General features: G+C 38.2%; 1 protein-coding gene across 2 annotated transcripts in view; it reads left to right on the top strand.

Annotated features, from left to right (window-relative positions):
- The window catches only part of RGS7BP (regulator of G protein signaling 7 binding protein), a 43352-nt gene extending 22478 nt beyond the window's left edge, over window positions 1–20874 (top strand). Inside the window, exons 3-6 of one of the 2 annotated variants that reach the window (XM_059833962.1) lie at window positions 3998–4128; window positions 15668–15815; window positions 17279–17349; window positions 19868–20874. In XM_059833962.1, the coding sequence (XP_059689945.1) occupies window positions 3998–4128; window positions 15668–15815; window positions 17279–17349; window positions 19868–19959 (442 nt within the window). In that variant the 3' untranslated portion in view covers window positions 19960–20874. Of the gene's footprint in view, window positions 1–3997; window positions 4129–15667; window positions 15816–17278; window positions 17350–19867 lie in introns of those variants that run through there. The other variant, XM_059833963.1, reaches the window with a different exon arrangement.
- Window positions 20875–21184: the final 310 nt, after the last annotated feature.

Genomic DNA, 21184 nt, shown 5'->3' on the forward strand with positions numbered 1-21184 from the left:
AATTCCACACTTCTAAATCTTTTTGTAATCCCTCTGTTGGTAAAGATAGCTCAAAGGAAATTACTGTGTATGCACTCATGGGGAAATGAGCTGCAACAGTAAGCGATGCAGACGATGGGGTGGGGGGGAAAAGCTGCATCTCCATCTACTGCAGGAATTCCATGGTGCTGAACTTGGGAATAGCGTTCAATGCGCATCTAAGAATGTGTGACACTAAGGGGTATAAAAAATCTCATCTGTAAGCTAAAAGGTAGGACAAACCAGGATAGTAAAAGCCTCCAACAGGCCATGTATTATCTAAATATGTATCACATGGTTCTTAAATTTAGCTACCAGAGAAATAAAAACGGGTATATAAGACCCAAAGTTCAGAAAGTTAAAATACTATTCCAGAGGAAGAAAACATGGTGTGCTGTACTTTTTGCTGTATTTGGCTAGTCACTTGTTTGTGCTGTATTTGGTTAGATGAATTCTGCAAGGTGACATTTACTCCTGAGACTGCCTCTTAACGTCAAACGTCAGAATCCTATTCTGCTCTAAGTTTCATCCAGTTTTGTAGTAACTCATTTACAGAAAATGTTGAAATCATTAGGAGCAGTACACGCAAAATGAAGGACTAGTTGCTGGTCTTGAAAATGCTGGTATGATTTAGAAATAACTGTCTCCTTCTGATAACAGTCTGCTCCTGATTTATAGTAAAACAAATGAAATTTATATCTGGGCTATATGTGTTTTATCTTCTTTGGTTAATACCAATATGATTACATTAAAAACCCTCTTGCCATCTGCCAATTTGAAAAGAAATGCTGTTAAATTTATGGTTATTGTTTATGCAGAGAGAACAGTCCATTTTTAATCAGCTAAGTGATGACAGATCTAACAGCTGCAATTCATATAACAAATAGATTGGTTAAAAATGAAAGAAACAGCAAACACAACTGCAGAAAATGTTAAGATTTAACTCTTGTTAAAGCAGGACTAGATACTATGGATTAATGCAAGATAAAAAGTACTAGATAGTTAGTGCAAGGTAAAAATGTATAAAATATTTTAATATACAAAGTAGAACTTCTAAATGTCTGAGGAGTCTGCAATTAAGTACAGTTTTTAAAAAATCAAATTCAATTTATCAAAAAATAATTTTGTGTGCATGTATGTGTGTTGTAATGCTGTGTGTCTTCTGAGCATAATTTTCAGCATTTCAGAACTACCATTCTTTATTTTGTTATACTACTGCTTATGCAGTCACTAAAAATACTTATGTTCCTATCCTTTGAAAAGAATGTGAGATTTCAACATGGATCCATTTCTAGGAAATATGTGCTTTCATATTCAGTTAAGGACTTGACTCTGAATAAACAAAAAAAATTATGTCAAGTAGCTAATTTTTCAGGAAAATTATTCAGGGTCTTAAGGCTATCAAATGTTTTCTGAGTTCGAGTCACTGAGAATAGGAAGAAATGTTACAGGAAGCATCTGAAAAGACACTTCAGATTGTTGGGGATGAACCCTTTTTGTTCTGCCATCATAGATTTAGTCTGTATTTATGATAAGATGCAGGAGATACCGTATCATGCATGGTATAATTCTTCAACAAATGCAGACTTCACTTTAAAAGTAGAAAAGTAGATGTGCCTTAAGAAAAATGCACATATTATAGTCTAGCCAAAAGAAATAAAGCTCCCAGGATTGGAAGGTTTATTACCATGTGTATGGTATTGCTCCTGAAGTAACACAGACCACAGCAATTGTATTTTGTACTCCAGTCATTTCCTGCCTTTTTGATGAAGTCTACTTTGTAATGGATTGGCAGGTGGGACTGATCTTCCTTTGTCCCTTCTGACCAACTCCAGCATGATTTCTTTTCAATCTTCAGTCTTTTCCAACCTTGTCTTTTTTTCTTTTTTTGGCTGTATTTCTTGCTTGTTTAAGCATTCTTGATTGTACAGCTTACCGCTACTGTGATTCTTACCAGTTTTCATTGGCATGTACAGACACCAGTAGTCTTCCTTCATACACCGTGAAAGTGCTAAGGTTCCTCTTTCCTTTTAGGAAGTTTCTTGCCAATTCTGTGAAACCTTCATGGTCCCATTTGGTTTCTGATGTCACTTGGAGGGACAGGAACCCTTGAGGACCTTGGAAAACCACACAGTGTATTCCTCATTGGAATGATGGAGGCAGATTATGGCAAGTTCTTGCATCAAATATTCCTTTGAGATTGCTCCTTTCCCCTGCCCACTGAGCCACATGCATCAGGGCCTACCTTATACTGGTCCTATTTTCTTATCCCAGGGTATGACTTAGTATAGTCTTCCTTGGTGTCACTGAAATCAGTGACAGAAGGTGCATGCTTTCTAGGCAATGTATGGTCTCCTTTGTTAGAAATAATGGTGAATCTCAAATACAATAATTAACAGGTTTTAGTATGCAATATTCATTTGAACTGAACTACAGTTAAGCTTGTATCAGCACAAACTGATAGGATTTTCCTTAAAATAGAGTTTTTAAGCTTTGCTTTTAACAAAAGAGCTGGACTTAATATTTTGATTGGACCCTGGATCTAGGTATAAATAATGACCTCTTACCTTAGGTCAGAAAGAATCTATTTTACTAGATGAAATAGACATTGTCTGCTGTAGGTCTCAAAGCCTTTGGCCTAGATTGGTATTAAGAAATTACTTGACCATAGCAGCCCAATCTACTGTTGCTGCAAATAATTTATCAGGTAAGTTGCTTTGATTCTTATGAGGGAATCCAGAAGTCTAATTTTGTTTCATATACAGGAGGGTCTTTCGAAGCATCAGTTTAACCACAGGAAATTCAATCACTGTAACGAACGCGAGCAATCTTTTTATTGTGAAAGCTTCATTTATAATATTCATAGGCTAGAAATCTGAAAGCATGCTGAAAAAATTTTTTCATGTCTTAGCAGTAGTATTCAGAAATGCTATTAGGTTCAGGTTATTTAGAAAAGCAGGTTCCTCTAGTTGTTATAAAATCCAATTTTGGGGGTTATCTTACCATTTAACATCACTATATAGCAAACCAATAGCAAGAATGTCTGAACATGAAATGGCTGAAATCCTAACTCTTCAATCTTGCCACTTACTGCCCTATTCAAAGTACCTTTGGAAGGAGCATTGAAAACCTAATTCTCAGGTATGACAGGATAAATCACTTCATTAGCACTCACAGAAACAGTTAAGTTTATAAAAAAGTATGTTTACACCTGTGCAGCATTCTCAGTCTACAAAAGTGAGGTTTAATGTCTGATTTTACAGCCAGGCATGAGAATTGCTTCCTGGATCTGGGTAAATTATTTTCTTAGTGTCATAAGCAATTAATTGGAGGTATGGGGTTACTCTTGATTTCAATTTTTGTTTTCAAGATTGTTACTACTTTTCTGAAAAAATTATTGAACATCTCATTCTCCTCACAGTGCAGTATCACATGACTACTAATTTAAACACAGGGAAAAAAGGAATTCAGGCAGAAACTATAGAACCAAAAGACTACAACTGACTTGCATCTGATGAGAGTGTCTTCAAAGTAGGGTTGATTATGCCTGATCCAGGATTTGTAACCTGAAGAGTGACTGTGAAAGTTGCCCTGCAATCATCTCCTGCATCTGCACCAGGACCAAGGGTAGCTGAAACTGGATGCCAAAAGAACCCTTATCCAAAGCTTTTAAAGAGGAGACAAGATCTCAGTCACTTATTTGCTCCTTTTCCAAAAATAGGCAGAGAAGAAAATGAGGACATGGAATCTTACCCAAGACAAGCCAAGTTTAGCTGTTTTAAGCCTAGAGCTTCATAGAGCTAAAGAATTGTTTGTAAATGCAGTTTGGTAGAAACAGGTTTTTTGTCATATACACATAGATTAATAGTTTATGAAGCAGATTATGATGTGGTTGCTTTCAACAGTAGGGAAGTGGATTTGATGACCCTCATGTCCTTCCAGTCCTATTCCTAACTAAAATTTTTCTTTTTTACTGCAGCCCAGAAGATGGTGAAATTCATCCTGAAATCTGTAGACTATACATCCAGTTGCAGTGTTGCTTAGAAATGTACACAACAGAAATGCTTAAGTCCATATGTCTGCTAGGATCACTGCAGTTTCATCGGAAAGGTATTGAATTGCATAAATATACAGATGCTGATTGAAAGAAAAGAGCAGTCTTTTGGGTCATGCATGGATATTCATGAAAGACAAAGCACCAAGCTGTAAAATGAACTGTACCACTGAAGCTTTTCAGATACTGAAAAAAAATCTGTGTTTCTATTTTCATTATCATCGTTTTACAGAAGTGTGTCATATCGGGCATGTATCACTAATGTCCTTGTAGTTTTGAAGTCTGAAATTTTTTTTAAAAGAGTGGTCCCAAAAGTTTTAGCTGTCATTAGTCAGATCAGTGAGGAACCTCTGTTAGTCATTTTAATAGAGGTATTTGTTGGGTATGATATTTGAGGGCAAGTATTTGGTGGAGCAATATGGCATGGTTTTAGCACTAAACTAATCCCTTACTATCCCTTTTGTTACTTATCCAGCAATGCCAGCTTATAGCAAAAGATGGATAAATATGGTTAAAAAGCTGCCCACCTTTGTAAAACTATGTACTTGATTCGGAACTGAAATCTACCTCACAAAGTCTTTTTACACACAAAGGAGATGTTCTCGCTTCAGTGAAAATGCACCGCTCTAATGATTTCATATTTGATTATCCATCTACTGAAAGGAAGATGTAGAAATGCAGATAATTCACTGAATAGGTTACTTAGTAACCTCATTACTCAGTGATGGCATACACTGATTGGGACTGTATCTGTGCTAACTGTAACTACTTTTTCCCCAGATAATATCTCAGCAGAATATACTAGGTAAAGACAAGACAAAGTTCTGTACTGAACTGTAATGAAGGCCTTGTAATGAACCTTATGTATCTCCTGTCATGCTGAAAGATCCCATAATGTGTTTTTCATATCTAGCTATAGGATACAGCTAAAGCCAGTGATATTTTATTACGAAAGTAAGAATTAGAGGTTTATAACAGCTCAGTTGAGCTTCCTAGTGGTTTTCTCAAGTCAAAAAGAAATTATATAAAATAGGAAGAGACAGAGTTAACAGAACCACCTTATATCAAAGATGCCAGTAGCTGCTAAAATGAATCACCATTTTTTAAGACAAATTGTACTACATTTGCTGGCATTGGCTACAGTTGTCAAACCACCTTCTGTGATTGCAGAAAGAAAGTAGCTTGAGGTGGCCTGAGTAACCCCGATATGTCTTGTCTCTCCCTTTTGCCTCTGGATGGAAGCTACATTAATAACTTAAACTAAACATTAAACTATTAGATGTCTAAGTTTGGATAAGATGAATTACAGCATTGTAGTATGGGCCAGCTTAGTTCCTATCTGGCAGTACTTTTGATACACGGTGGTTCCTCATCTCACCATAGAGGAAGTCATGGTAGCTATCCTGCCATTGCTAAATAGAGTAATTTTCATCTTGTATCCATATAGAGATAACCACTGTAATTTGGCTCAAAGTTTCTGTGACATTCTTTGAGAAAAATTCATAATAGGCAAAAATTATATAATCACAGGGATTCGAATAATTTGAATTTTGGAACTTAGCCCACAGAACATTGCTCTTGTATGTTAAATACTTGATATTTACAACACCTAGAAGTATTGTAAAGGCATCATGCAACAAGGGAAATTCCAGTTACGTTAAGTATTTTTCACTGTGAAGGTAGTCATATACTAGAACACACATCCTTAAAAACTTTGCTTAATTCATAAATGTGCATGTCTGATGTTCTTGCTTTGTCTTTAAGCCCATTTTTGAAGGTCATATTTTCCATATGGATGTAATATTTTCCATTTTCTAGTCCTCTTACCTGTTGGCTAAGTGGTTTGTTAGGTTTTTAAACCTCCCATGAAATTTCACCAATTTATGTTCTTACTTGGGAGCCAGCAGAGATTCAAGCAGAATGACATGGAGGCTGTTCTCAGCAACCTGCAGCTAATAAATAATATTATGGGTACTGGTATCTTGACCAGACATTATCAAACAAACTGTAGAACTGATAAAGCTGAGGCAGTGCTGATGCTCTTTTCCCAAGAGAAAGTCAGCCAGTGCTCCCCACTGGGAAACAGATGCTCTTTAATGAAATACCACCCTACAATTTGAAGGGCTGAGCTCTGGGTATTTTCACTGCCTTTCGCAGCACTGATCTTCTATCTCTCTTTAACTTTATGTTCTACTGAGCAAACATTCCTATGTATATTGTATAGTATATACCAAGCTTCCTGTACAGAAATTTCTTGCATATTTACACTGCTTTAGTTTAACTTACTACTGTCATACAATCTCTGCTGGAAAAGTCAGACAGTCTGTTATTTCTTTGAGATGTAACAGTCACAGTGGGCCCAAAAGCCATAAATATTTCCAGCTGTGTTATGCAGTAAGTAAACTGAGGTAAGTGCTCTCTAATATTTTTCTAAGGTACATACACCACAAAAGCCCAGTGTTAAAATACATTATGATTGCAAAGTTCAATGTTCAGAAAGTTTGCAAAGGACGCAATGAAATGTGCCCAAGTAGCTTTAATTCAAGCTTTTTGTAGTTACTAAGCCTTTGGTTACCTGATCATATATTTTATTACTCCTCCTTTCCACAGTCCCAGGCTAACTAATACACATGTAAATATTTACTTGGGCATACGTCTTTCTTTAATCCTAATTGTTCAGTGTCATACATTGTATTTATTGCACACAATTCTGTTCTAAAGGCAGAATCCTTCTGTTCCTCAGACCTTTCTCAGTAACTTATACACTGATGGGAGTGTCTTCAGAACTGCCTTGAGTAGTGAGGTAATAGCAATTCTTCCCATTGTAAAGAAGGAACAAAGAGACATTGAGCTAAAGATTGCTAATCTAGAATCCAAGATTGCAGTGTACTTTATGCAGTGCTGTATGTGTTTATAGAGTAATTTTTCAGTAGCTTCATTTGCAGCTGAGTGCAAAGAGTCTCTGGGTTGAGCAAACCAGACAATTAGAAATACTTCGTCAAAAACCATTTTGAGGAGCTGGGTTTAAGCTACTTGGACAGGATCACATGAAAACCTTGGGTAGGTATAGAGTCCAGTTTTCAGGGCAGCACTGTGAGAAATTCTCCTGTGCCTTCCGGCAGTCCCTAACATGATGGCTTTAAGGATCTTGCTGTCCCTTTTGTCATAGCAAATACCTATTGGGGTGACTATAGCAAATACCTATTGTGGCAGATATGGAAGATGGCAGCTCATGTTCCAGCTTTTTTTTGGAAATCTTCTGAAACTTTTCACTGCATTTGTTCACCTAGTTTTCTTCTGCATCATTATCACACTCTGGCAGGACTTCTCCGAATAGAATCATCTTTCTCAGACTTTGTCAAGCAACAGATGAGTTCAGTCACCTAGGACCAGCAGCTTCTCTCCTCATCATGTTTTTGCTTTATTTGTTCCCCTCCATCATTTGAATTATATAGCTTTGTGCCTTAGGGAGCAGTGTCAAACACAGTTCTTAAACCTAGTAATACTTTTTTTGTTATTACCCCACTTTCCCAGGTTCTCTTGCATAATAGGTATGAGGGGTCTGCAAGCGGAACCAAACAATGATGAGGACGAGGGTTCACCTAGCTTGGAGTTGTCACCAAGGTTAAGCGGGCCTATGCCCTGCGTAAAAACATCTTCCATGAAGAAAAAAAGAGGGGTCGTTGTCATAGGGGACTCTCTCCTCAGGGGAACAGAAGGCCCAATATGCTTAGGGGAGTCTGCTGCCTCCACAGGAGCAGGCGATCCCGATGTGCCAGAAGATGAGCTGGCAGAGAAGAAGACCGGCCTGGCTGAACAGGGGGCTTTGGATGGAACTCAGGAGAGTTTATGACCTTTGGAAGAAGGGGCAGACCACTCAGGAGGACTACAAGGATGTTTTGAGGTTTTGCAGGGAGAAAATTAGAAGGGCCAAAGCCCTACTAGAACTGAACTTGGCAACAGCTGTAAAAGACAAGAAAAAACATTTCTATAAATACATTAACAAGAAAAGGAGGACTAAGGAGAATCTTCATCTTTTACTGGATACGGGGGGAAACATAGTGACAAAGGATGAGGAAAAGGCTGAAGCACTTAATGCTTTCTTTGCCTCAGTCTTTAATAGTGAGACCAGTTATTATCTGGCTACGCAGCCCCCTAAGCTGGAAGACAGGCATGGGGAGCAGAATGAAGCTCCCACAGTCCAAGGGGAAATGGTTAGCGACCTGCTACACCACATAGACAGCCATAAGTCTGTGAGACCAGATGGGATCCACCCGAGGGTACTGAGGAAGCTGGTGGAAGTGGTCACCAAGCCACTTTCCGTCATCTACCAGCAGTCGTGGCTAACCGGGGAGATCCCAGATGACTGGAGGTTAGCAAATGTGACGCCCATCTTCAAGAAGGGCCAGAAGGAGGATCCAGGCAACTACAGGCTTGTCAGCCTGACCTTGGTGCCAGGGAAGATTACAGAGCAGATCATCTTGACTGCTATCACGCGGCATGTACAGGACAACCAGGCAATCAGGCCCAGTCAGTATTGGTTTATGAAAGGCAGGTCTGACTTGACTAACCTGATCTCCTTCTATGACCAGGTGACCCACTTAGTGGACGAGGGAAAGACTGTGGATGCAGTCTGCCTGGACTTTAGTAAAGCCTCTGACACCGTTTCCCACAGCATTCTCCTGGAGAAACTGACTGCTCATGGCTTGGATGGATGCACTCTTGGCTGGGTAAAAAATTGGCTGGATGGCCAGTCCCAAGGGGTTGTGGTGAATGGAGTTAAATCCAGTTGGTGGCCGATCACGAGTGGTGTTCCCCAGGGCTCAGTATTGGGGCCAGTTTTGTTTAATACTTTTTATCAGTGATCTGGATGAGGGGATTGAGAGCTCCCTCAGTAAGTCTGCAGATGACACCAAGTTGGGCAGGTGTGTTGATCTGCTTGAGGGTCGGAAGGCTCTGCAGAGGGATCTGGACAGGCTGGATGGATGGGCCCAGGCCAATGGTATGAGGTTCAAAAAGGCCAAGTGCTGAGTCCTACGCTTGGGTCACAACAACCCCATGCAACGCTACAGGCTTGGGGACAAGTGGCTGGAAAGCTGCCCGGCAGAAAGGACCTGGGGGTGTTGATCAACAGCCGGATGAATATGAGCCAGCAGTGTGCCCAGGTGGCCAAGAAGGCCAATGGCATCCTGGCCTGTATCAGAAATAGTGTGGCCAGCAGGACTAGGGAAGTGATTGTACCCTTGTACTTGGCACTGGTGAGGCCACAGCTCGAATCCTGTGTTCAGTTTTGGGCCCCTCACTACAAGAAGGACATGGAGGTGCTGGAGCGTGTCCAGAGAAGGGCGACGAAGCTGGTGAGGGGTCTGGAGCACAAGTCTCTTGAGGAGCGGCTGAGGGAGCTGAAGTTGTTCAGCCTGGAGAAGAGGAGACTCAGGGGTGACCTTGTCACTCTCCAGAACTACCTGAAAGGGGGTTGCAGAGAGGTGAGTGTTGGTCTCTTCTCCCAAGTGACAAGTGAAAGGACAAGACGAAATGTCCTCAAGTTGCACCAGGGGAGGTTTAGGCTGGATATTGGGAATTGGAACAGGCTGCCCAGGGAGGTGGTTGAGTCACCATCCCTGGAGGTTTTTAAAAGATGTGTGGATGAGGCGCTTAGGGACATGGTTTAGTGGTGGACTTAGCGGTGTTAGGTTTACAGTTGGACTTGATGATCTTTACAGGTCTTGTGCAACCTAAACAATTCTATGTTTGTTCTGTTTTTAAAATTTGAATTAGAGTTTCTTGGAAAGTAAGATATTCGGAAGGAGCTTAGGTACCTTTCTGAAGTGTTCACAAAATTCAGCTCTAATTCCTCTGAATGTTGTACATCCACTCTTGTCCTGTAGCTAGTCACTTGGGAGAAGTGATCAGATCAACACTCCCACCCAATTTGGTGTCGTCTGCAAACTTGCTGAGGGTGCACTCAATCCCCTCATCCAGATCATCGATAAATGTATTAAACAAGACCAGCCGCAAAACTGAGCCCTGGGGGACTCCACTTGTGACTGGCCGCCAACTGGATTTCACTCCATTAACCACGACTCTCTGGGCTCGGCCGTCCAGACAGTTTTTTACCCAGTGAAGAGTAAACCTGTCTGAGCCACGATTTGCCATCTTCTCCAGGAGAATACTGTGGGAGACAGTGTTGAAGGCTTTGCTGAAGTCCAGGTAGACAACATCCACAGCCTTCCCCTCATCCACTGCGCGGGTCACCTGGTCATAGAAGGAGATCAGGTTGGTCAAGCAGGACCTGCCCTTCATGAACCCGTGCTGGCTGGGCCTGATCCCTTGGTTGTCCTGCACGTGCCCTGTGAGCGCCCTCAAGATGAACGTCTCCATAATCTTCCCCGGTACTGAGGTCAGGCTGACAGACCTGTAGTTCCCCGGCTCCTCCTTCCAGCCCTTCTTGTAGATGGGTGTCATGTTGGCAAGCGAACTTCACTGCAGTTTTAATACGTAAATATAACAGTTAAAAGAGCTTTGCTGATTCATTTCCTTTCATTGTAAGGAACTGTAAAATGTTATTATTATCATTGGATCATTATAGCATGTCACTGTGGAAGTGTGCATTACCGAAGTTTAATGTCTATACATGTTTACATAGAAACCATTAATTTCTTAGGATCATCTACAGATATAATTGACTTGTTTGGTTATATAATTACATATATTAGAAAATATTTTTTAAAATCCTAAATTGCAGCTTGCGATCATTCTATCAGCTAGCTATGCAGCATTTGAACAAGGCACTCATTTTAATAACTAAGGGACTAAGCCCATGTAACAAATCAAAGGCAAGAGGGGACAGTTAAAATGAACTGGAGGTGTTTTCCAGAGTTCAAAACGTGCTGTAAAAATATTTAAAGCTACCTTGTCAAAGAAGTACAAGGTTTGATACTGGTAGCCATTTATGCTGAGTTTGAACAAAATAAATCACTGCTCATGTCTAGTTATAAGAATATATTCTTATGGTCTAGAATCAGTACAACCTGCTACATTGTTTGTAACTTGTTGGAAAAGAAGCGTACACACATGGAGAGGTAATTCCTGCTATCAGTTATTTACACATAGCTGTAGTAATTTCAGTAGAATTTGAAAATCTATGGGAAAAAATTAGTCCAGGATACATTAGATTCCCAGAATCTTACAGTTTCTTCTATGAAATGGTCTCAAAGTCTTATTTTTTCCCATGTCTTTTTTTCTAAATGATGTGTTTATACATCAATAATTTCTCAGAATAAGATGCAAAATACTTTAATGCTTGTAACCTACATATTGTTTATTCTTACCACAAGCCTGTTTGGAAGCCCTGAAGAAAAAATTACAGTTCAATCACTGTAGTTGAGATGTGTGGGCCCCATCCGACTTGTATAAACATAGCTGAGGGCAGAAGGACTAGCCAGAGTGGTACGTACCTGAATACTTAGGTAAAAAAGGGAAGAATTGAGTCTTTTGGGAATATCATGTATGCATACTATGGACAGAAAACATTAGGCTTTTGTGATATAAATTCAGACTGAACTCATTCCTGCATTGTTGGTGCATTAGAATGATACCAAATCACAGATAACTGTGTGTCGTGTACCGTACAAGAAGTTCATAGCATAATTGTTGGTTTTCAACTATGTGTTTTGTGATAACAACATATATTTCCTTAAAATATCACCTAAAAACGTGTGATAGCTTATATTACAGATTACAAAAATAAACCCTCAATTCAGTGAAGGGATTTTTGGGTTTTTTGACTTTGTTTAAATTACATGCTATTTGGAGTTTTGAAGCAGAAAGGAAGGATTGTTTAATGGATGCGCTACAATCTCAGCATTCTATTTAAAGACTGGTGGATTTGTGTAATTACTTAGACATATGACTTACACAAGAGGACTAAGTAGTGAGAGAGAAGAGAAGCATACAGGTGTGGAAAACAAGCACTTAAAAAATCCAGAGAATCACCTGTTCTCATGTGGACACTGTAAAGAGGCCAAAATGAATAGAACAGAAACAGGCATGAAAGGAGGAAAACACAACTTCTACCACAGACTTGTTCCTAATGCATTTTCCTTAATAATAATATTTCCAGTGAGACAATCTCATGAGTTCTGCAGATCTCAAGTTTAAGTCAGGAATGAAGTTCATCAGGCTGTTAGCCATATTTACCGCATTCCTTTTTTACTTCCTACATGATTCTTTCCTATTCCCCTTTTTATGTTCTCCTTTTATTTTACTTTAGCTGTGATGTATAGCTTGTGCATTTATCCTTAATTGCTAGGTTGGAAGCCTGATGCAAATGCTGTCTTCTTTTTAAGAGCAGGGTTCTCTCAGCTTTGTTAAATTCTGTTATTCCCCTCAAAGATTTTTCCAATTCATCTGCAGTGAAATCTAACTAGCTCTGAGGGACCTATAATAGATGTTTTTTTCATTATGTAAGTTTCTCTGGAAAGTAGGTGATGACTAAGAGCAGGTGCATAGGGTAGCATGACAAAAGCAAACACAGAGGTCACCACAGAAGCAGTAAGGAGATAACAGGTTAGTCACATAAAGCGCAGTGATCACAGATGTTGTATGTAGCCTTACTGAACTGATCATCTTCTACCCTCTTATTTATCCTCACTCAAGTTTGATCTTCAGCATTATTTAATTCAATTAATTTAATTTCATACCAAAGGCATTTTCTGCTTCTTAAAGTAAAAAAAAAAAAATGCTGAATTAGAGGCTAGAAGACAAAGAATACATCATGCATTATATTAAAATTTCACAGTAAAAAGAGCCTCTGTCTAGTCAACTGGCAAGAACAGCAAGCATATGTGGATATCTCTGAAAACACTGTGTGCATGATCAAACTCCAAGTGAAATTAATGGAAGTCTTTCCACTGACTAAATTGAAAGTAAAATTTAGGGTTCATATCCCTATTTTAAGAATGTGTAATACAAAAGATAGCCTTACCACCAGTAGAAGGTTGAGAAGAATAAAGATCTTTTGTTTCTCTACAGGCTGTGCCGTGTAGTAGAAATGTTAAGCCTGAGTCATAGACATTATTCAAGCAAAGCCTTTATCATTAGCTGACTCTTTAACTGTTTTCAAGTGATTGAGCAGATGCTCTGAAATTCAAGAAAGGCTTCATGAATTGTTCACAATACAACAGAATTACTGGTAAAGAGCTTTTTTCAGTTGAAAAGAAATCTGTGCCGTTCATTCTGCTAAATCTGCAAGAGCTTGCCTTTGTGCTAAATAAAGAATGTTACAGTCTCAGTGCTTCTGTTCTCAAGTTGCAAAAAAGAACCTTTTCTGTTATTTCATCTAGTATTGTTATTGCTTCCATTGAAACACCTTTCACATCCCTAAAGGATGCATCTACAGACAGGGTTGTTCTTGACAGCATGTCACCAAAGGTGAGGTCGGACTTCCAACATAACACTTTAAAATAATGGGAAAATTAACTAATACCCAGTTCCAGCAGTAATACCTTGTGATATCAGTGGCAAATTACATGATTTCCCTGGGGCAACCCTCTTTTACAAAGAAGTGGTAAGTGAGATATTGGTAACAGTATGTTGTGTTACGGCCTTCCTCTAATGGGAAAAATAATGAATAATGAAGCTTACACACATGAATAATTAAAAATGTATAATATGAACTACCTTAAAATAACAGCATAAGCTGCAGTTAAGAACTGGAAAAATTTGAAAGTTATACCTACAGGGTGATACAGAGTAAAACATATAATCTGGGAAGTAGGGTTAGGCTGCTGTTCCACAAGCAATTGAGCATAATAGCTTGTTACCACCAGAAGGATCTTGATCCTTTCCTCTCTATCTCCCCTCCCTTATCATGCCTTCACTTCTTCCTCCCTTCCACTGCTTCTGGCCATATGATCATCCTCCTCCTCTGGCACTTGCTCTGGAACATGTAGGGTTCTTTACTGACCTGACTTAAATCACTGAAACATCAGAAAATTTCACATTTTATTTTTCCTTTTATTGGGGTAGTCTTCTACCATTCGATGGGTTAAAGTGCCTCACAGAGGGATCTGGCAAAGCACAAGTTAGCAGTAAATGCCAAAGTAAGCAGCAGAGAATGGATGCGGGACATCATTCTTTTATAGATGATAAACTTGTAATGTCAGGTCATGCAATCTCTTGGAATCATAGTTAGATGACTTAATTGGGGGGGAAGCAGGGAAAGGGGCTTCCTACTAACTTTAGAGAGTAATGAAAACATTAAGCAAGTATCTTCTGTAGTATAAGTAATGTTTAGTTTGACATTCAGACAAGTAGCTAAGTATATTATTTTTTCAGCGGAGGAATAATTTACCAGAATACAACAGTTTAGAGAACCTGCCCAAAAAGAGCTTCTCAAGATCCAGGAATTTCTAGATTAAAAAAAAAACCAAGGTTACAAGCCTGATAGTGGGGATGCTATATTGCTTTTCCATATCACAAATAAGTATGGTCTGCAGTCTTGGTCTCTAGTGTCCCAGAAAAATGGGCTAAATGACCACTACTCTTTTAGCTGTTCTTGTTCTTCCTGTTTATAGAACAACTGAGGTTTGTCCTGATGTGAAAATTTTTCAAATTGCAAAAATTGTGAGATGAAAAAACATTTCCTACTCAATTCCTCCTACCACTGTTTTAAACATTGACGTTTTTTCTCTATTTTTAGAAAGTTTTATTTGTTTCTTTCTGAGATTGTTTACTCCATTTCATGAGACAACTCAGAGGGGGAAAAAATCTTTAACTTCTCAGTAATGTGTCTGGGATGCACTCCATTTTGAATTTTCTTATTTAAATGTACTTGGTGCCAGGACTGTGCTTGCCACTACAGAAAAGGAATACCATCAGTCAGTCCGCAGGAGGTTTGCAAGGATACCAAAAAAATCCCACCAGTACTTAACTCTCTTGCATGCTCCACTATCGTGGTCCACATCCTTTATCCCATTGTCTCCCTGACAAAAGCCCTGGCAGATCTGACATGAAGCCCCCATTAAATTCCAACACTGCATTTCATTTTCTTATAGTGAGCACGAATTGGGCAAGTGTAAGCATGAAAATTCAGAATATAATACGTATTGGGCTGTGAATGGTGGCAGCTATGTATTGCTTTTAAAATCATCAAGTACAAAACTGCACATTTTTGCCTTTTGTTTTCCCTTAGTATTGCTGTAATACTACAAGACATGGATTGCAATGTTCTTTAGTGTCAAAATTTTTGAAGTCGCTTTTGAAGCTCCCTGACTTACTTTGTCCTGTTTTGTCCTCTGCCTCTTATTATGTGTCACATGTAAGCCACTGGAGTTTAACTGAAACCCTTCATAATACTCAATATGTACAATTCTAAGCTCCACACGTGCCTGTGTGGGACTTCTCATAGTTTTGTTTGATTAGCAGATTGTTGTGGACTGCTCTCTTTCTGAACAGTTCTTACTCAGAGTTTGCGTTCACCACTCTCTCTCTTCTTTATACTGTGCAAGATCAAGCTCAAAACATCAATGATATAATCTGAGTATTTTAATTAGTAAATAATGGGGATATATGTTTTGTTTAAATATTTTAAAGGAAAAGAACCTTGTGCCCCACCCAAGATCCTAGATACTAAAGTGGAGGAGAGTTCCGAAGTACCTATTTTAGAAGACACGTCATCATCACCAACAGATATTCAACAGCATTTATGGCAGGTTTCCACAGATATTGAAAACACTGAAAGGTATGTGTAGCACTTCATTCCTAAACAAAACAAATTTCTGTCTAGGGTTTATTTAGTCTTTTCCAGTTATGCAGCTGATGTTGCTACTATTAAAAGTATTAGTAAATTAAATAACCTGTAAACATTTCTGTTACATTTAACGTATCTGAGAGCAACTCATAAAAGAAGGGCAGAGAGGAGTGACATCCTTAATTAGGCTAATTACCAGGGGGTCGTTGTCAAAAACAAAGGGTGGGAAATGATGTTGCTAGTGGGTCAGGTTCTCTAAAAGAGGCAGCTTTTTGTCTCATTTTGAGCAGTTTCTGATTTTATATCTGAAATCTGCTGGCCTGTGGTTCTGCAATCATAAATTGAAAGCACAGAATCTAGTTTATGTCAGTTGTTTCTGCCCATAGTTATGAATGTAGAAGTCTTAGGAGGGGAGGGCAACATCATCCACAGGTTTGTCAAAGTGGACTTTTCTTGCCCCCTTAACTATGCAGTTGAAAGACAAAAATGAGACCGTTTAGTAGGGAGTAATCCTTATGGCAAACATTTCTTTGCAAAAAATACCTATTTTGATGGCTTTGTATATTAAGCTGCTGCTGAGATTTTAATGGTTACCATGTTTATTTATATAAATTGAAGATCTGTTCTACCGAGAGAGTAACCTGAAGAATAAAACTGAGCAATTTGTCATGCTGCTTCATTTCTAAGTACTATTTTATATGTAGATGAATAAGGCAAGACCACATTGGTTTTAAATCCTGAAAGCTTTAAGACATTACAAGCCTGCACACAAAATTGCTAGTCTGCCATCTATCTGTAAAATAGGAGCCTTTTTGCAACTCCTGGCCTCTCTCAAAACATATCCAAATGTAGCTTGTTTTGTGAGATGATATTTTGTTGTCATATTTTCCATCTTCTGCCTTTCAGAAAATTTCATGCCAGAGTCCTCCTAAGAGGGGTGAGAGTGACAGCCCTGTTTGTAAAACTTTCACTTAATGTGCAGGGAGCACATGACATTTAAGTGTCATGGGTTAGCTACACGTATTATAATTTCCTTCTGAACAATGAAACACATTCATGGCACAAGCTACAAAATGCTGATAAGGGGTATTAAGTTGACATTAGTACTAGCTTGTGATAATTTTAAGGCATATTGTGTATTTTGCCACTAGGATCACATAGTGCCCACCAACACATTTAATATGGAATACTCAAGTGCCAGAATAGATCATAAATTTGGACCTCATGTGACTAGTTAATATCAGACTGGTTTAAAAGTGTTTCCGTTATTAGGTCTACTGCCCTTTATTTTGGTATGCATCTACTGATACATGTATGTGAACCAAATGCTTGCCCAATAGATTTTTGTATTTATTGCTCCCTTATTTCGGCATATAAAGCAATACTGTGAGCCATTCTCCATTCAGTCTTCAACTGCTGTTCTATTGTATCTCTTTCAACTTTTGTTTCCACAGAGATATGAGAGAAATGAAAAACCTTTTAAGTAAACTCAGGGAGACTATGCCTTTACCACTGAAAAATCAAGGTAGGTTTTGTATGTTCTTCATGTAAGGAAAATGAAGATGATTAAAGGTTCTGCCTTCTGTTAGATCTGAAAAATATAGGGTTTTTTTATAGAGGCTACAAACCAAAAAATCTAGGTGAAGTCTCTTCCCTACTGATTCAATGGAGCCAGAATTTAGTATGTGAACTTTGGTCTGTCAAGTTTCGCATGAGGTATTCTGCAATTTTATAGACATGGTATCTATACATAAAATAATAGACTTTTCCTGGTGACATGAAGGCAGCAGCACAACTAATTCCCTGTGTCAGGAGGCTTTCTTTTTTAAAGGTAACGAAGGTGTAAATTGCAGAGACTATGACAGGGATCCTATGGAGTGATGGGGTTTGCTTTACCCCTATAAGGCTTCTAGCTTCTGTGACATGACACTGACCCTATGCAGAAAAGATACTTGCCTTGAGTCTGTTAACAGCCGGCTTTTCCCAGTAGCCAGCTATAAGGCACCCTGTACGAATGCACAGGGGGATCAGGTCTCCAGCCTATGCATGTATTTAACAATGGTCCTTCATTTTGTGGCCCAGCAGTGTTAGATATTCCACATCTACAGGGACTCTTTTTCTTCATGTGAACCACATTAAAAAGACAATAATTTTCCTTTTTTATTTCTTCTTGATAACGTGTATTTCTCAAATGCTGTGTAGTCTTTGCACAGTGGCAGCTGATGAGGTATGCCTAGTGTGTCCTAGATCTTATCCCAAGTAACTAAGCAGTCTAGCATTCATCATAATATGGTAAGAGATGAATATAGAATGGATGAATTCATTATACAAGTAAGAATTTATGGCAGGATCGCTTGATGGAAAACTGTGTGAAAGAAGAAAGTGAATTGCTTATGATACATGATACAGATGTGCCATTGTAGAGACTGGAAAAATGCCATAAAGTCTATGCCTAGCCTAGAAGAAAGGAGCATGGTGGAAATAAGGAAGAAAAAGACAAATTTGAGGGATATAAGGCATATAGAAACTTGAATTCAGAACAGAGATAAAGGCATACAGAATTCTTCTCTACTCTCTGATGTCTACACCACCCTTCAACGTTGGCCAGAAAATCACTGATCACCTGTGTAGCAGGATGGGAAATGTGTCAGCTATAGTTCAAAAGCTCTGAGACATGCCCCAGGATCAGGTAATCATGAATGGTGGTTTTGCAGCTCCCACAGACTCCAGCTGTGATCATAGTTTACAGATGACCTCTGAGAGTGGATGCCTCAGGAATGGACAGTCATACTCATTATTCATACAGCCCTTAAAATTTTTGAAATACTCCAAGACCTTTAATTAATTAAAGCTAGATAACAGTATGAGTAAATAGAACAAACAAACAACATCATAGGTAATTAATATGGTCCGGACTGTAATTTTGACATGTATATGAATTACAAGCACTGTTTAAGAGAATGATTACGAGATGAATCAATGCCATTGAATAAGCTGATCTTTACAAGACCCAATCCTGCTTTCAGTAAATGAGTGAGTGTTTTGCTATTGATTTCAGTGACAGCCAGGACAGAGTTAAGGTTGCAAGCCCACAAAAGCTTTGCGTAATGTTACTGACTGCTCATAGACCTGGGTTTTTTGTACGGAATTTTCTTAAGTGACAGCAGGAAAGTTACTATGTTAAGAAATTTAGTTGATGTAGTTCATAAGCTTGAGTCACAATGTTAAATGATCTCTTACCTATGTTCTTATAGTTAAGTATTTGTATTACAGTGGAGTCTGGAGCCTGCAATCAAAACTTAGGTCCCTGATGTAACCAGAATAGGAACATAACGAGGCATAGCTCTTAGCCTGAAACCATGCCTGAAGATGGCTCAAATTCAAAGTGATTTCTAAAGATCTTGTGAGATAACTTGCTGACAATGCATGAGTTAATGTAATATATACATTGTGTATGAATATAAAGGAGTTAGTATAGAAAGTAGAAAGCTAACAAGAAACAGGGTGAGCATATTGTGCTAATTTTCCCAGACAAGTGCTTTTTCTCTTGATGTGCCAAGGTGTTCTAATGTTGCAGTTTTAAATGGAAATTTTCCCTGATGCGCACGAACGGCCACCCATTAAAGTTTTGTTTTATGTTAAATTAGGCCAGAATTTAACCTTAGGATCGACATTTCCAAACCTGCAGGTATGGAAGATATCAAGCTACTTATCTTCAGGTTTTGTTTGGGACCCTAACATTATTCATCCATGCAGGAATATTGTGGCTTAGGTCTCCCAGTAATGGAGGTGCAATTTCCTTTAGGTTTCGTCATTGAACTGGTATTCCTGCCAAAATTTCTATTGCATTATCATGGAGATCCTGATAATGAGCACTGTAAGACTCTTACATACAAAATTCAGGTTATTATGTGCTCTACACCTAGAATAATGGGATCTATTACTTGATCATGTAGGTGCTGTTAGGACACATAAATCATATACTCTTTCGTGTGTGTGCATGTGTACATGCTTGTATTAAAATGTGGGTTTTTTCATCACAGATGATAGCAGCCTCCTAAACTTGACTCCATATCCATTGGTAAGAAGACGGAAGCGAAGATTCTTTGGACTGTGTTGTCTTGTCTCAAGTTAGAAGATTAAGTACAGAAGCACCAAGAAAATAATAACTTTGATTAAACCACTATTATTTGACCACTGAAAAGATGAACATTGCTACTCTTGATTATAAAGTACATTTTCTACACTAGCCTATTCCTTTTTCTCTTCTGTTCCATCCCCCTTTTCAAAGTAAGGGTTTTAATGGTTTAAAGTTATGGTGGTCAAAAACCAGCTGTGGAATAGATCTAGCATAACTAAGAATGTTTTTAAAACTTTTTAAAGTATGTTTTGCATGCTTACTTTCAACCACTCAGAGAAAGACACATGAATTATGATTAATAGATAATTTTAAAGGTTTTTTTATTGTTTGAACTGCAGCTAAAAGTTTGTGCATAGTACAGTACTCTTATTAGTATCATATAGAATACTTGATAACATTCTAAGTCTTTAAGCGTAGAAAACTATTTAACAGCAAAAGTATTAAAGTTCTAAAACATTTAAACAATATTGTAACAGAATTTGCACAAAATCTCCAGTTGCTTTTTGTGCTCTCATTCATATTTAGTCTTCCACTATATCTCAATTTATAAGCTTCATAGAAAAATATCTTAATTTATGATACACAAACCATATATGAAAATACTTAGAACTTGTAAATACAGAGAAATCATAATATCTACATACTGTACAATGCATAGAAGCAACAGATTTTCTTTTAAGCCAATAGTATCTCTACAAGCTTTTGGAAAAAATAAATAGTTTATTAAAAGAAGATTATTAAAATAAACAATGTAAAACACAACACCAACCCATTTTTTTTCCAGTAGAATTTGAAGCATGGTGTCTGCCTATCACTAAGTATCAACTCTTATAGGGCATGCCAGAATTATCTCAGACTGTAAGATATTAAACATTTTACATCATTGTTAATAAAGGTTTTTTTATTTAAATTAAATGCTGTCTTGTTTCTAGTTATATTGCCGGAATAAGTCTTTTTTTCAAATTTTGTTGTCAGAGTACTACACAAAATCTTGATAATTTTTCCATTTCAAGAAGTACGTTAACAAAGACAGATAAAAAATTATGTTGAATATATAAATGCTAAAATGACAGCTAGTAGCAGCAATAGATATGAATAGGTCAGACCTATTGTACTGATATTGCAGAATGATAGGCCAGACACCAGAACTAAACTTGTGCTAGACTGCAATGCTATGAAACCCTCTAAAACTCTATAAATACCATATAGAGCAGGTCAC

This window comes from Gavia stellata, chromosome Z (assembly GCF_030936135.1).
Source record: "Gavia stellata isolate bGavSte3 chromosome Z, bGavSte3.hap2, whole genome shotgun sequence".
NCBI classification, from domain to species: Eukaryota; Metazoa; Chordata; class Aves; order Gaviiformes; family Gaviidae; genus Gavia; species Gavia stellata.